Source organism: Pyrgilauda ruficollis, unplaced genomic scaffold (assembly GCF_017590135.1).
Source record: "Pyrgilauda ruficollis isolate IOZ18807 unplaced genomic scaffold, ASM1759013v1 scaffold23, whole genome shotgun sequence".
Taxonomy (NCBI): domain Eukaryota; kingdom Metazoa; phylum Chordata; class Aves; order Passeriformes; family Passeridae; genus Pyrgilauda; species Pyrgilauda ruficollis.
The window spans coordinates 16,867,781-16,879,839 of NW_024522539.1; the positions used below are offsets into that span (position 1 = coordinate 16,867,781).

At 51.3% G+C, this 12,059-nt stretch overlaps 2 protein-coding genes across 9 annotated transcripts in view; one reads left to right on the top strand and one right to left on the bottom strand.

Annotated features, from left to right (window-relative positions):
* Positions 1-4,456, bottom strand: part of MYO9A (myosin IXA) — a 173,821-nt gene extending 169,365 nt beyond the window's left edge. For all 4 annotated transcript variants that reach the window (XM_041469325.1, XM_041469324.1, XM_041469323.1 and 1 more), the window contains exon 1: positions 4,330-4,456. The gene's annotated coding sequence lies outside the window, so the exon portion shown is untranslated. The remainder of the gene's footprint in view (positions 1-4,329) is intronic.
* Positions 3,317-11,268, top strand: SENP8 (SUMO peptidase family member, NEDD8 specific). Of its 5 annotated transcripts, none has more exons than XM_041469333.1 (3): positions 3,321-3,759; positions 5,420-5,497; positions 9,003-11,268. In XM_041469333.1, exon 3 carries the CDS (start codon positions 9,031-9,033, stop codon positions 9,667-9,669), a length of 639 nt encoding a protein of 212 aa, XP_041325267.1. In that variant the 5' UTR covers positions 3,321-3,759; positions 5,420-5,497; positions 9,003-9,030; the 3' UTR covers positions 9,670-11,268. The 5 variants fall into 5 exon arrangements, with proteins under 5 accessions (XP_041325269.1, XP_041325267.1, XP_041325266.1 ...); XM_041469332.1 differs by lacking the exon at positions 3,321-3,759 and adding an exon at positions 4,400-4,418; XM_041469331.1 differs by lacking the exon at positions 3,321-3,759 and adding an exon at positions 4,810-4,863.
* The last annotated feature ends 791 nt before the right edge of the window (positions 11,269-12,059 follow it).

The following is a 12,059-nucleotide window of genomic DNA, read 5'->3' on the forward strand; positions in this document are numbered from 1 at the left end:
CACCTAACAGAGCTCAAACCACTTCATTTCCCTTCTCCTCCTGCAGCCCACAAACCACAGGTGGAACACAACTGACATGAGACACCTAAAGCCATGAAAAACCTAACCTCACTTTGAAGACAATCCTGCTGGGAGCAGGATTTTAGACCAAGTGACCTCTTGAGTTCCCTTCTGACCCAGGTGAGCCTACATTCCTCCATTAGAGGTAGCATTAAGATCATGGGGGTTTTGTTAGGAATAAAAAGCCATTGCAGCAAAGACATGGAACTCTCACCTCACCTGTAAGATTTTTCCACAGGTACCTGTGAAAAAGGGAACAATAGATTCCTCCCCACAGACAGAAAAACGCTACCACAAGGTCTAACAAAACCGCAACTGTTGATAATGTTTTAAAAACAGACACAAAAATCAGTTCAACTCTAAAAACCCATGTTCAATAGCCTTCCTTCCTGAATTTTCATATTTTCTGAGGTCAAGTTGTTTGAGTTCCACTTTTAAAAGTTTAATTCCAAGACACAGAGGTTAAGACATCGACACAATCACAGGAGTGAGACGTACATGTCACCATAGGGTTTCAACCTGTCAAATGCAGCACAAGATTTAATACTAAAGAGTCCACACAAAAAAAGCAAAGACTATTCTATTTCCCTTTTTTCCTGTTTTTATCCAGTATCTGGCAAGAGTTTCACATGTTTGGTTTCTATAGTCTCAGCTCTGAACACCTGCGCCTTCATGTGTATACACAAAACCTATGGAAAAATTTGGCCTGTGTAAAAGAAAAATAAAATTCCACAAAAACAACCTCAATTCCAATGATCCACAGATATCCCATCAGCAGCATTTTATCCTTAAAATGTCTTAGGAAATCCAAGCTTTGTGATAATGCCAGCCATCTAACCTGAATAGACAGCAGAGTATTTTTGCAGTGTGAAGCACAAAGAATTACCAAGCTTTTCCCCAGAGCAGAGGAGCACCCAGACACATCCCAAATCTCTGATGCTACTGCTTTTGTCCAAAGGAATGCTAGAGAAAGTCTCCAATTTGCAAACTTGAACCGTGATCTTTTAAATATTTATGCTCATGTTTACTTTGTTGAGAGGGGAGAAATCCCGTTCACTCGAGAGGAAGTGGAGCAAACGTCGGCACGCAGGACAAAGCCTGAGAAATTCAGATGCTCTTTTAAACCTCAACACAAAAAACCACGGTGTTGCAAAGCTGAAACCTGCACCCAGCCCATCTCAGGGAGCCAGAGTCCAGGCCCAAGCTGGGAGCTTTATCAATGACACAACAAACATGCCTTCAACCCCGGTGTTTCGCGTGCAAGCGGGAACACAAATTCCCTTTTATTTACAAACTGAGGGGACGCAGGAATTTCTGAAATCAAGTTTGACCGGCTAAGATGCTTCCAGTGGTTCAACGACCTTGTTTGCTCTCTCATAAATGTATTTTTAAAGGAATTGAGTTCAAAAGTTGCACGGTTTAGAGCAAGAACTAGAATTGGGCAGAAAATGGCCACACTACACTCACCAAAACCAACCACCCCAAATGACTGCAGAAACTCTCTGGTCACACTTGAATGACAGAATACCAGACTGGCTTGGGCTGGAAGGGACCTTAAAAACTCGTCTTGTTCCACCCTCTGCCATGGGCAGGAACACCTGCCACTATCCCAGGTTGCTCCAAGCCCTGTCCAACCTGGCCTGGAACACTTCCAGGGACGGGGCAGCCACAGCTCCTCTGGGCAGCCTGTGCCAGGGCCTCACCACCCTCTCAGGCAACCACTTCTTCCCAATATCCCACCTAACCCCGCTCTCTGGCAGTGGGAAGCCATTCCCCTGGTCCTGGAACTACAGTTCCTCATGAGGAGTCCCTCTCCAGCTTCCTTGTACACCCCTTTCAGACACTGGAAGTTTGCTCCTGGTTTCCCCAGACTTGAGGCATTTAAGCTTCAGGACTACAGGACACTTGTGGTCTCAAGGCTGTGATGGTGAGCCCTGGTCTTCCAACTGAGCCAGTCTGGTTGTGCCAAGCTGCAAAACCAGTGGAGAGACCAGCACGGTGCCTGTGCTCCCAGTACTCCCCCTGTTGACTTGCAGGCATGGGAAGGAGCAATCTGTCCTTCCGTCCAGAGCAGAGTACTGCTCTCCCAGAAACCAAGCAGGGGATGAGGATTTCAAGTCCAGCCATACTTTGACACGAGCTAAATAAAGGCTGCAGAGGTAACTTGAGTTTCACATTTCCCAAGTGGCCAAACTCAGGTGCTTGACATTCTCAGGGGTTTTCCTGCAAACCTGATCAATGCTCACAAAACACACCATAAACATCCCAGATACAAACAATTTAGGCATAAAGCATTCAGATTTTCCCAGTAAAGGATTCCAAACATTTGATTGTCTGAGTGGTTTGGTACCAGTGCTTGTGGAAGATGCTATAACAGCAGTAGTCACGTCAGGCATTTGATACCTTGAATCTGAAAATGCAGCTTCCCCACCCAAAATGAGGAAAAAAAAGCTTAAAATGTAAAGTTTATAAATCATAACAGGAGCAGTGGATGCAGAGAAAAAAATAACTTCACAAAACAGATCTACATTTTAAATACATGATGAATTCCAATAGAGCTTTTTCCAAGTGCTGCTGATGGACACAAGGCCTTTCAACACAGAGGAAAAATCTCTAAAGCCACCCTGATTTATGCATTGATTACAATCAATACATAAATAAATAAAAAATTAAATAAAAAATATGAAGTTGCATCATCATTGATAGCCCAGGAAACAAAAGCTTATTAGTTGTGTGCTGGGGCTGCTCAATTACCTTCCCTGCCATCAGCAGCCTGACTGACAGCTTCCAAAACGGTCTTGGGGATCAAAAATTACAGCCAGAAGGGAAGGCAAAGGCTGGGAGAATCTTAATGAGGGGAAAAGGCATAGAAAACCCTCTTATTTTAATTAAATAAAACATAAAAATGAGAAAAGCCATTGAAATGGGTGAGTTTACTCAAGGACGTAGGGGAAGTCGTGAGACTGTATGGCGAGGGGCTGAAAAGATGATGCTCTTCAGGGATAACACAGCTCTGACCTAGCCAGAGTTTATGAATAAGGGCAGATTTGTAAGGTCGTGCTTAAGGATTCACAGCCCATCACCGCAGCATCCATGCACCTCTCCATGGGAACACAACGCTCCCCTGTCATTTCCTAGCAGTCCCATGGGAAAAGAGTCAGGAAAGCACTTGAGCCGGCCAGAAACCCAATTCTCCACCTAGCAATCTATTTACAGAGCGATTTATTACAGCGCTTGGTTATCGACTGAGCGAGACACCGCGCCGGTTTTCCTCCCGTAGCAGCAAATCTCCTTCCTCTGCCGCTACGTGATTATTTTTTTGATCCGCCGATGGGCAGGGACCGCGCTGCAGCGCGGGATGGGAAAGCCATGATTTCTGCTGAGCTCACGCTCCCCACTTTATCAACCTCGGCTTGGTCTGGGGATAGGAAAACCTAAATGGAGGAGGAGGAAGCCGACCGAGAAGCAGAAGGGCGGCCAAAAGCCCGGCTCCGAAGTCACGGCAGGTCCTAGCGCAGGTCACGTCGGAGGGGGTTTATTTTTTCGGGATAAAGCAAAGGCCGTTTTGGCTACGTTTAGGAAAATTCCAGAAAGAAATATCGACTCTTTTAACCTGCGGAGGAGCAGTGCTTCCACAGGGGTCCGGCGTGCCAGGGTGGGAGCTGCCGTGAAGTCCAGCACTGTGCTAGGCAAACCCAGGTACACCTCGTTCCGACGGGAGGGAATGGCTGGTGGGTACTCGGGAATGGCTCTGCGCGGCGTACCGGGCTGCCGGAGCCGCGGGGCGACCGCGACCTGCCGCCGTCGCGATGTCCGCAGCCGTGGCCTCAGGGCTATGCCACACTCAGGGCTACAGCCCACGGCCCCACTGGTGACACCGGGGACGCCTCTGAGGTAAATCTCCTCCCCCCCAGGCTGGTTTTTCCATGTTTGAGTGTCCGACCCACCCGCGATGGGGGTGAGCGGCACCGGGCGGCGAAACCCCGTGCATGAGGCGGAGGGGAGCGGGGGGAACGCGGGGCTGCCCCGCACCGCGCACCCACCGGGGGCGGCTCAGGCGGGGAGGATCCCACACCACCGGGAGGACTCCGCGACACCGGGCAGACCCCACGACGCCGGGGAGACTCGCCCTCCTCCGCCGAACAAAGGCCCCCGCCGGCCCCGCGATGCTCCGGCGGGGTTCGCCTCACGACCCCCGCCCCGGCGCTCCCACCTCACGCGCGCACCGGAGGCCCCCGCCCCGCTCCGCTCCCCGCTGCCGCCGCTTACCTGGGTGTCGGGGCGCGGCGCATCCCTCGCCCGCAGCCGCAGCCTCCGCCGCCGCTGAGGGGAGTCCCGAGGGTCGTTGGCTGAAGGAGGTCGGTTCTGAACAGATGTCCCGGGGGTCTGCGCTGAGGAGGGTCGGTGCTGAGGAGTGTCCCAAGGGTGTGTGCTGAGGAGGGTCCCGGGGGCCGGTGCGGAGGTGCTGTGTTGAGGGAGGTCCGGGGGTCCCGAGGGTGGGTGTTGAGAGGGGTCCCGGGAAGGAGGGGGTGCGGACGGGCGCTCCCGCCGCCTCCGCCGCCGCCCGGGCGCTGCCCGACTGCCCGCGCGCGCGCGCCGCTCTCACGCGCCCGCCCGGCGGAGGCAGGCGGGGAGGGAGGCGCGCGCACCGCCCCGCCCCGCCGCGGGCACGCCCACGAGCACGCCCCTGGATACGCCCCTGGATACGCCCCTGGATACGCCCCCTGTCGTTACGACGCGGCCGCTTTACGGCAGTGCGCGGTAACCGAGCGGCGGCGGCGGCGACGGGCGATGAGGCGGCGGGTGAGACCCCGGGGGACACGGGAGGGACACGGGGGGGACACGCGGGGACACGCGAGGGACACGGCGGGACATGGTGGGACATGGTGTCAGCCAGGTCCCGGTAAGGACCCGGTGCTGGGCGCCATGCCCGGGGGTCGTGCCGGCCGCAGCCGTCGGGGGTCGGTGCTGGCGGGCCTCGGGCCCGGAAGCTTCAAGCCCGCGTTTTAAGGAGAAAAAAGGGTAAAATGGGTAAGGGAGTGGAGGTGTGTGACGGTGCTGTGGGTGGTCCCTGCTCCCACCCCAGCCAGGCCCTGGGCCGGGTGCACCCTCTCCTGGCCCGCAATTCCCGTTTACTCCCATAAAATAAATGGGATTATTTTATGTGAATAAAATAGCGATGGGACGAGCGGGATCTTCCCGGGGCTGCTGGCGTGCTCCGATCCGGCACCGGAGCGCCGGGACCCGCTCGGGGTCAGGCTCGGGGTCAGCAGGTCGCTCCTCCTCCGTGGGGCGTGGGACACCCCGATCGCTTCCCTGGGCGAATTCCCACTCCTGACCCGATCCCTGTGACCTCCAGGTCTTCCAGGCAAGTTACATTCCCTCCCCGCGCCTCCTGCTGCTCCCTGGATTGGACCCTCTCTGCGGGAGGTGAGAGGTGAGTGCATCGCTGGGGTTAGGGATCCGAGCCGGGATCCCCTCGGTACCTCGGGACATTCCCGGTGCCCTCGCTCACCCTCGGGTGTTCTGGTCACCGAGGGGATTTTTCCTGTTAAACTCCAGGTTTTGGTGAACCCCATCCTGGAGAGCAAAAACCATTATTGTGTGTTGTTCCTGTGGCTCTTGGTTTCGTGCTGTGACACCAAGAGAGGTTCTGAGATTGGTTGTAGGGTCTCTGGTTTGGGGAATTTGTCCAGAACAGAGCAGTTTGGGCATAGTGAGTATGGAACTTGGAGTATTTTCCTCTGATTTCAGCACTCGTGGCCTGTTCATCCTTCAGAAGTGGGATGTTCTTGTATCATACAAGAGTTATAACCTACAGCTGCAGAGAGATTATTTATATTTAACAGAAAAGGAGACAACTATGCTTCCATTCTGGCTGATTTGCTTAGTTTTCCATGAGTTTTTCCTCTGGCTCTGTCAGGAAACACAAGATTCAGGTGTCATCTAGCCTGGCTCCTGCTGGTAAATAGAAATTAATGTTCCTTGTCTGATCTTGCTCCAGACAACTATCCAGACATGGTATCTAAACCCAATATTTCCAGGAAAAGTGAATAGAAAGTTAAACCATAAGGTCTTTTATTCTTGATCTTTAAGACAAAACCTTCTCTGTCCTTCTTCCTGCTCCCTGATAAAGTCTGGATTTTTTATCAGACCAGTTCCAGGTGACTATTTTCCTATTTACCTCCATGCTCTTTAAATTAGGAGCAGGACTCTAGTGACGTCTCACCCTAAACTATTCACTCTGAAGGTTCTTAGCACTTCTAATTTATTAAAATAGACTTCAGGAATCTGATTCATCCCTAGTTCACGCTCCCGTTGCTCTGTCACTGCCTTTTTACACTCAGCTACTGAGGAGTCTCATTCCTTGGCTCTCAAGTGCCTTCAACAATTACCTGCAGAGTGTTGTTGTCTTTAATGGTGTGAAAATGACAGGTTTGGGGAGGTTTTTGGTCAAGTGTTGGAAAACACAGGCTTTGCATTGCGTCCGGACACGAAGGAGCCCCATCCATTTATGGATTGAACTCGCACTAATGCCAGCACCTAATTTGTTAAATTAAATTATTATAACTTCAGTGAGGGAGGCTTGACCTCTTGTCCTACTGATGCAGCACAGCACCGTTTTCAAATCTGTAAATGGAATGATGGTGTTTGTATGGAAATGCTCCTTTCTGTCTCCCCGGTTTCCTCGTCTCAGCATTGGAAATGGGGCAGCTGAAATCCCTTGGAGGAGCTGAGGATTCCAGGGAGTTTGCACAAATTCCAGCTACTAATATGCAAATAAAATGAACCAGCAAGACACTTGTTGGCAACCTCCAGCAAATGTTCCAGGCCTGTGCCAGTATTTATTCTTATTTTTATGGAAACTGAACAGAACGTGCCCGAGCCTTCAGGAAGAGAGTCCTGGCTGTGGCTGAGCAGAGCTGCTCCCAATCCACGTTGGGATTTCAACACTCCTCAGAGGCTCAGATCCACGTCCTGGCTCCTCTGCAGATCCATCTTTAGCTCCTGGGAGGTTCTCCCAAAGAAAGCCACCTCACCAGTGGCGTTTCACAGCCCCACCACTTTGTTTTGGTCCTTGCTGCTTACCTGACCTGGCTCTGAGGGAGCCTCCCAAGGGTTTTCCCTTGGAGCTGCATGTGGTGAGTCATCCCACAGAACTCACAGGCAGTTTCACAAATACCAGATGGCAATAAAATTAAAAGTAGTAGCTAGTGGCAATTAAGCACTTGCACTCTCCTTCCTGACTGGAGGAACCTGCCAAATGTCATGACAGGAAAAAAAAAGAAAGACAACTATGTTTCTGCAGAGTGGAAAATTAACAGAGCACGGGACACACGCTTCCCTCGCTCTTAATCTCATTTGGACTGGAGTGGAAAGCTATTGGCTGGACTTCTACACGTCCAGGAGAAGATGAAGCAGAAAGAACACAATGTAAAGGAAAATCTGGGGCATTTCGTGGGCACATACAAGAAGTATTTCAGCAGTGCCCATGTTAAACCCCCAAACACGATGTTTGGAGGCTGTCCAGATCTTTAAACCAGGCTGTATTCGGGCAGGCTGAGGAGTTACTGGGATTCTGTTGGGATTTCTTGTTTTTATACTACAAGGGTTTGCACCACGAGCTTGGAAATAGTTGGAGCTCATTAAGGTCGGAAGCGTGTCCAAATGCCATTGTGTTTGGCTCAGCATAAACAAGGGCTGTTCCCTTCCTCCGGTGACTCCTGCTGCTCGGCATCTCCGGGATCCACCAGCCACACACCAACGCTCACTGGCTGTTTCATGCCCCAAGCACTCACCTCGGCCCTTCCTTCCGACGTGTTACACATGGACCATGGCTCATCCATTCTGTTCCTTGCCTGTCACGTGCCAGGGGACCTTGCCAACATTTTTGAGAGATAAATCCCTTAATTTATGCATCCCTGGCCAGGAAGGTTATTCCTCATGATTCATGTCACAATAAGAAGTGTGAATCTACTTCTTCCTAACAGAACACGCCATTTGCTTCATTCTTCTTTATCACGATGGAAAATTGGTGACTTATTTATAGTGAATCATATTAAAGTGATCTTATCTTTCTGAGCTTTCACACGAGGCTTTCAGAAATCTGAAGATGTTTTCGTGCTGCCTTTGGGACAGAGGAGGGAAGGATGAGGCCAAAACCAGCTCCATGTCATTTGTGTCCCAAGTTGTGGCATTTCTAGCCCAGTCCTGGCCAGGAAAGGATCTAGAGGCTGAGGATGCATCACAGCACTGAGGAGCCTGGAAGGGCTGCAGGGTGTGAGAGCTAAAGGAAAACCAGGGTAGATATAGGGGCTCTAAATCAAATTTCCATGTGGAAAATTTCCTAAATCCTACTCTGGCTATGTAAAGAGTTGTCATAAAGATTCCCACGGTTGGGAGCTGGTTTGTTTGTGATCTCGTCCTGCTTTGTTGCTCCTTACTCACAGCTGTGCCTCCTGTGCCGGCGGCCCAGCAGGTTCTCCTGGAACAGGTCATGCCTCTGGCACAGAGCTGGGGCACTCTGTGCTTGGAGAAGGGGACCATATGTCTGTCAGACAGCCCAAAAAGGTTTTTATTTATGGGAATACTGGTGATGCAAAGAACTCCAGTGCTTGTCACTGCACAGGTAAAACACTGAGACCTGACTTCTGGATCACTCCTGGTTTCTGTGCAGGAACTGCTCTGAAACTCCTTTCTTGTGAGGTTCAGATCCTCAGGATGGAAGGTTGATCTCATTGGAGCCACAGTAGGTTGCTGCTTAACCCAACACTGTGTGTTCTCCATCTTCTCATGGTCCTGCAAATATCCATCTGGGAATCCTGGGCTCTCACTTACTGCTGCTGAGAAGGAACTTGAGGTGTTTGTTGGGCTGCATCCAGGTGTGGGCTGTATCCCGGGTGTGATCCAGTTCCCAACCCGTGTTCCTTTGTCTGTTGCAGCTCTGGCGGTGCCCCGGAGCAGCGCAGGATGGATCCCGTGGTTCTCAGCTACGTGGACAGCCTGCTGAGGCAGTCGGACGTGGCCCTGCTGGAGCCCCCGAACTGGCTCAACGACCGCATCATCGGCTTCGCCTTCGAGTACTTCGCCAACCAGCAGTTCCAGGAGTTCAGCCACCGTGTTTGCTTCATCAGCCCCGAGGTGGCCCAGTTCATCAAGTGTGCCCTTAGTCAGGAAGAAATAGCCATATTCCTCCAGCCCCTGGACCTTCTCTGCAAGGAGCTGCTGTTCCTGCCGATCAATGACAACTCCAGCCAGGCCGCTGGGGGCACCCACTGGAGCTTACTGGTTTATTTCAGGGACAAGAAGTGCTTCGCCCATTATGATTCCCACAGTAAATGCAACTCTGTACACGCCAAGCAAGTGGCAGGGAAACTGGAGGCCTTTCTGGGAAAAAGAGGGGGCAAAGCCACCTTTGTGGAGGAGAAGGCACCGGCACAGCAGAACAGCTACGACTGTGGGATGTATGTGATCTGCAACGCCGAGGCTCTGTGCCACGGCTACTTCCAGGGCCGGATGGAGCCTCTGCTGCAGCTCCTCACCCCCTCCTACATCACGCAGAAGAGGTCAGAGTGGAAAGCTCTCATCACAAAACTGGCACAGAAGTGATGGGGATGCACCTCCGGCCCCCCAAAAACTGCCTTCCCAGTCCAAGAGGCAGCACCCCCAGTGCCTGAGGGAGATGCCCATGCACAGGATTGTCCCAAAGAAAAAGAATGTAACCCCTCTAGCATGGCTACACCCCCCCAAACACCCCATTCCCTCCAGGAAAAGCCTTATTCTCCTCTCAAAATCACCGGTCTGTCTCAACTTCTAATGACAAGAGTCACTTTGCTTTCAAAGAAACCCTCTCCATGGTAAATTTTTACAGTAATCGCTGCGGCAAAACAGGTTGCTAAAGAGACTTCTCCACCTGTGCCCAGCAGGCAACACACCCTCATTAGGTGGCTTTAGTTGGCTCCAGGAATTGTCCTTCCAAGCCACGTTTAGCAAATGTTCTTTAAACCCAAGCCCCCGAGTGCTTTATCGTGGACAGTTCTAATTTGTGCCTCCTGCTAATGGTATTGGAGAAATGTGGGATTTAGAAGCCAGGATTTTGTACCCCTGAAAATCTAACACTGAGATGTCACTGCAAAAAGATGAGACTGCAAAGGAAATGCTACAATTAATTTAAGAACAGGGCAAAATCAAAGTCATTTTTCATCAGCCAGGTGCTCCTCAGCCACACAGCGATGGCTTTTTTTGGTCCCCCACCCCTGCTTGTTCTTATTGCAAATTAAAACCTGACTCTGAACTGCTGGAAGATTAATAGGAAGCTGAGAAAGCCAATCCTAGGAAAAGAAACTTAATTGAGATGAAAAGCAACACTCACTCTTTGAAGTTTGGTGTTTTTCATTAGGATTTTAGGTCGTCTCTGTGCAGGGAGGGTTTGTCAGTGCTCCCCAACCCTTGTTAGCGGTCGCTGCTCATAACACAAAACCAGTTCTGTTACTTGAGAGAAAAAAAAAAAAAAATACACCAGGGAGAACAAAAGGACAGAGTTTGAGGTATAAAAGCCAAAGATAACTGCGGGCTCCTTGAAGTCCTTAATGCACTTCAGAAAACTGAAACACTTCTCTTCCCGTGCTGGATGATGGCTGGGATCCCAGAGTGGATCCTCTCCTTAAAGACAGGCTTAGCAGTGTGAAAATAAAAATTAAACTGAGATGTCATTGCAGGATAAGGATAAGGAATAATCTCTCACCTGGTGAGAAGCAAAGAACAGGTTGCTCAGATGGTGTCTAGCAGAGCAACCACACCCCTACCTGAGACGGGAAATCCGGGTTAAATACAACCCTTGAGGAAGGATTGTTTTTAACCTGGAGCTCTTCATCACCAGTGAGTGCAGCAGCACAGCACTGAGGGGTTGGAGGGCTTCACCTTCCCTTGCTCCAAGTGAATGGCAAGAAATCAGCCCAGGCTGCCCCAAAACACCCTCATGGCAGCACTGGGGCCTGACAAGGGTTGGGGCTGTTCCCCTCCCTCCTAACACTGCCTGGACAGGAGAGCAGCCTCCAGCACCAGCCCTCCCTGGAAAACCCACTCAGCTGGAGCCAGAACAGGATCCAGCTGCTTGCTGAAGGGGATTCCCTTTGGACTCTGAGGGGCTTTGCCAGAGCAACATCACTGCCACTCCCAAATCCCAAATAAAACTCAGACCAAACTGTGTGCTTCCCAGTGTCATCCAGTCCTTGGTGTCCCTGCTAATGCTGTGGTGCAGAGTGTAACAGCATGGTGGCTCTGACTCATCCGTCTGACAGAGCTGCCTTGGCTGATTTAATCTCCCAATCCTATTTTTAGAGATTGGCTTGGGCTGGGGAGGGAGGAAGACAGAAGATGGGACCGTGGGTGTGACATGGGCAACAGCAGGGGGATGTGAGGGCAGGGGCTGTGCTCCTCCAGCACCACCCTGTGCTCCTCATTGTTGTTTCCAGGCCAGCAAGGTGAGTGTCCAAGGATGTTCCCTGCACCCGAGGCTTTTACGTGGCATTTCTTTACACAAAGAAAAGCAAATAGGCTCAAGCAGGACGTCATTGGGAGAGCCAACATGCACCAAACCAGGCAGGCAGACACCAGATGGGAAACAAAACCAGAACCTTGCAACCACATCCTGGCAGCAGAGCCCTCCAAAAGCACACTGGGGGTTCATCCCAGTGCTCCTCCAAACCTCCTACAAGTCACTGCACCCATGGCTCATCCCACCACTGGCTTTAACCAAGGAGTCTTGAAAGGAGACCATATTCCTGGCTTGGCCTCAGCACAGGAACCCCAAGCACCTGCTGTTGGAGGACCCAACAAACACCAGGCTGGGCACATCGGACCAAACCCCCCCCAGTCCTCAACCTCTAAACCTCTTTTTGGGGCCAAGAGCCCCACTTTGAGGTTGGGCTCACTCACTAAACACCAACTTGTTTGTTGGAAAAACAACACCACGTAAACAAGCTGGGTGAGTCCCTGGC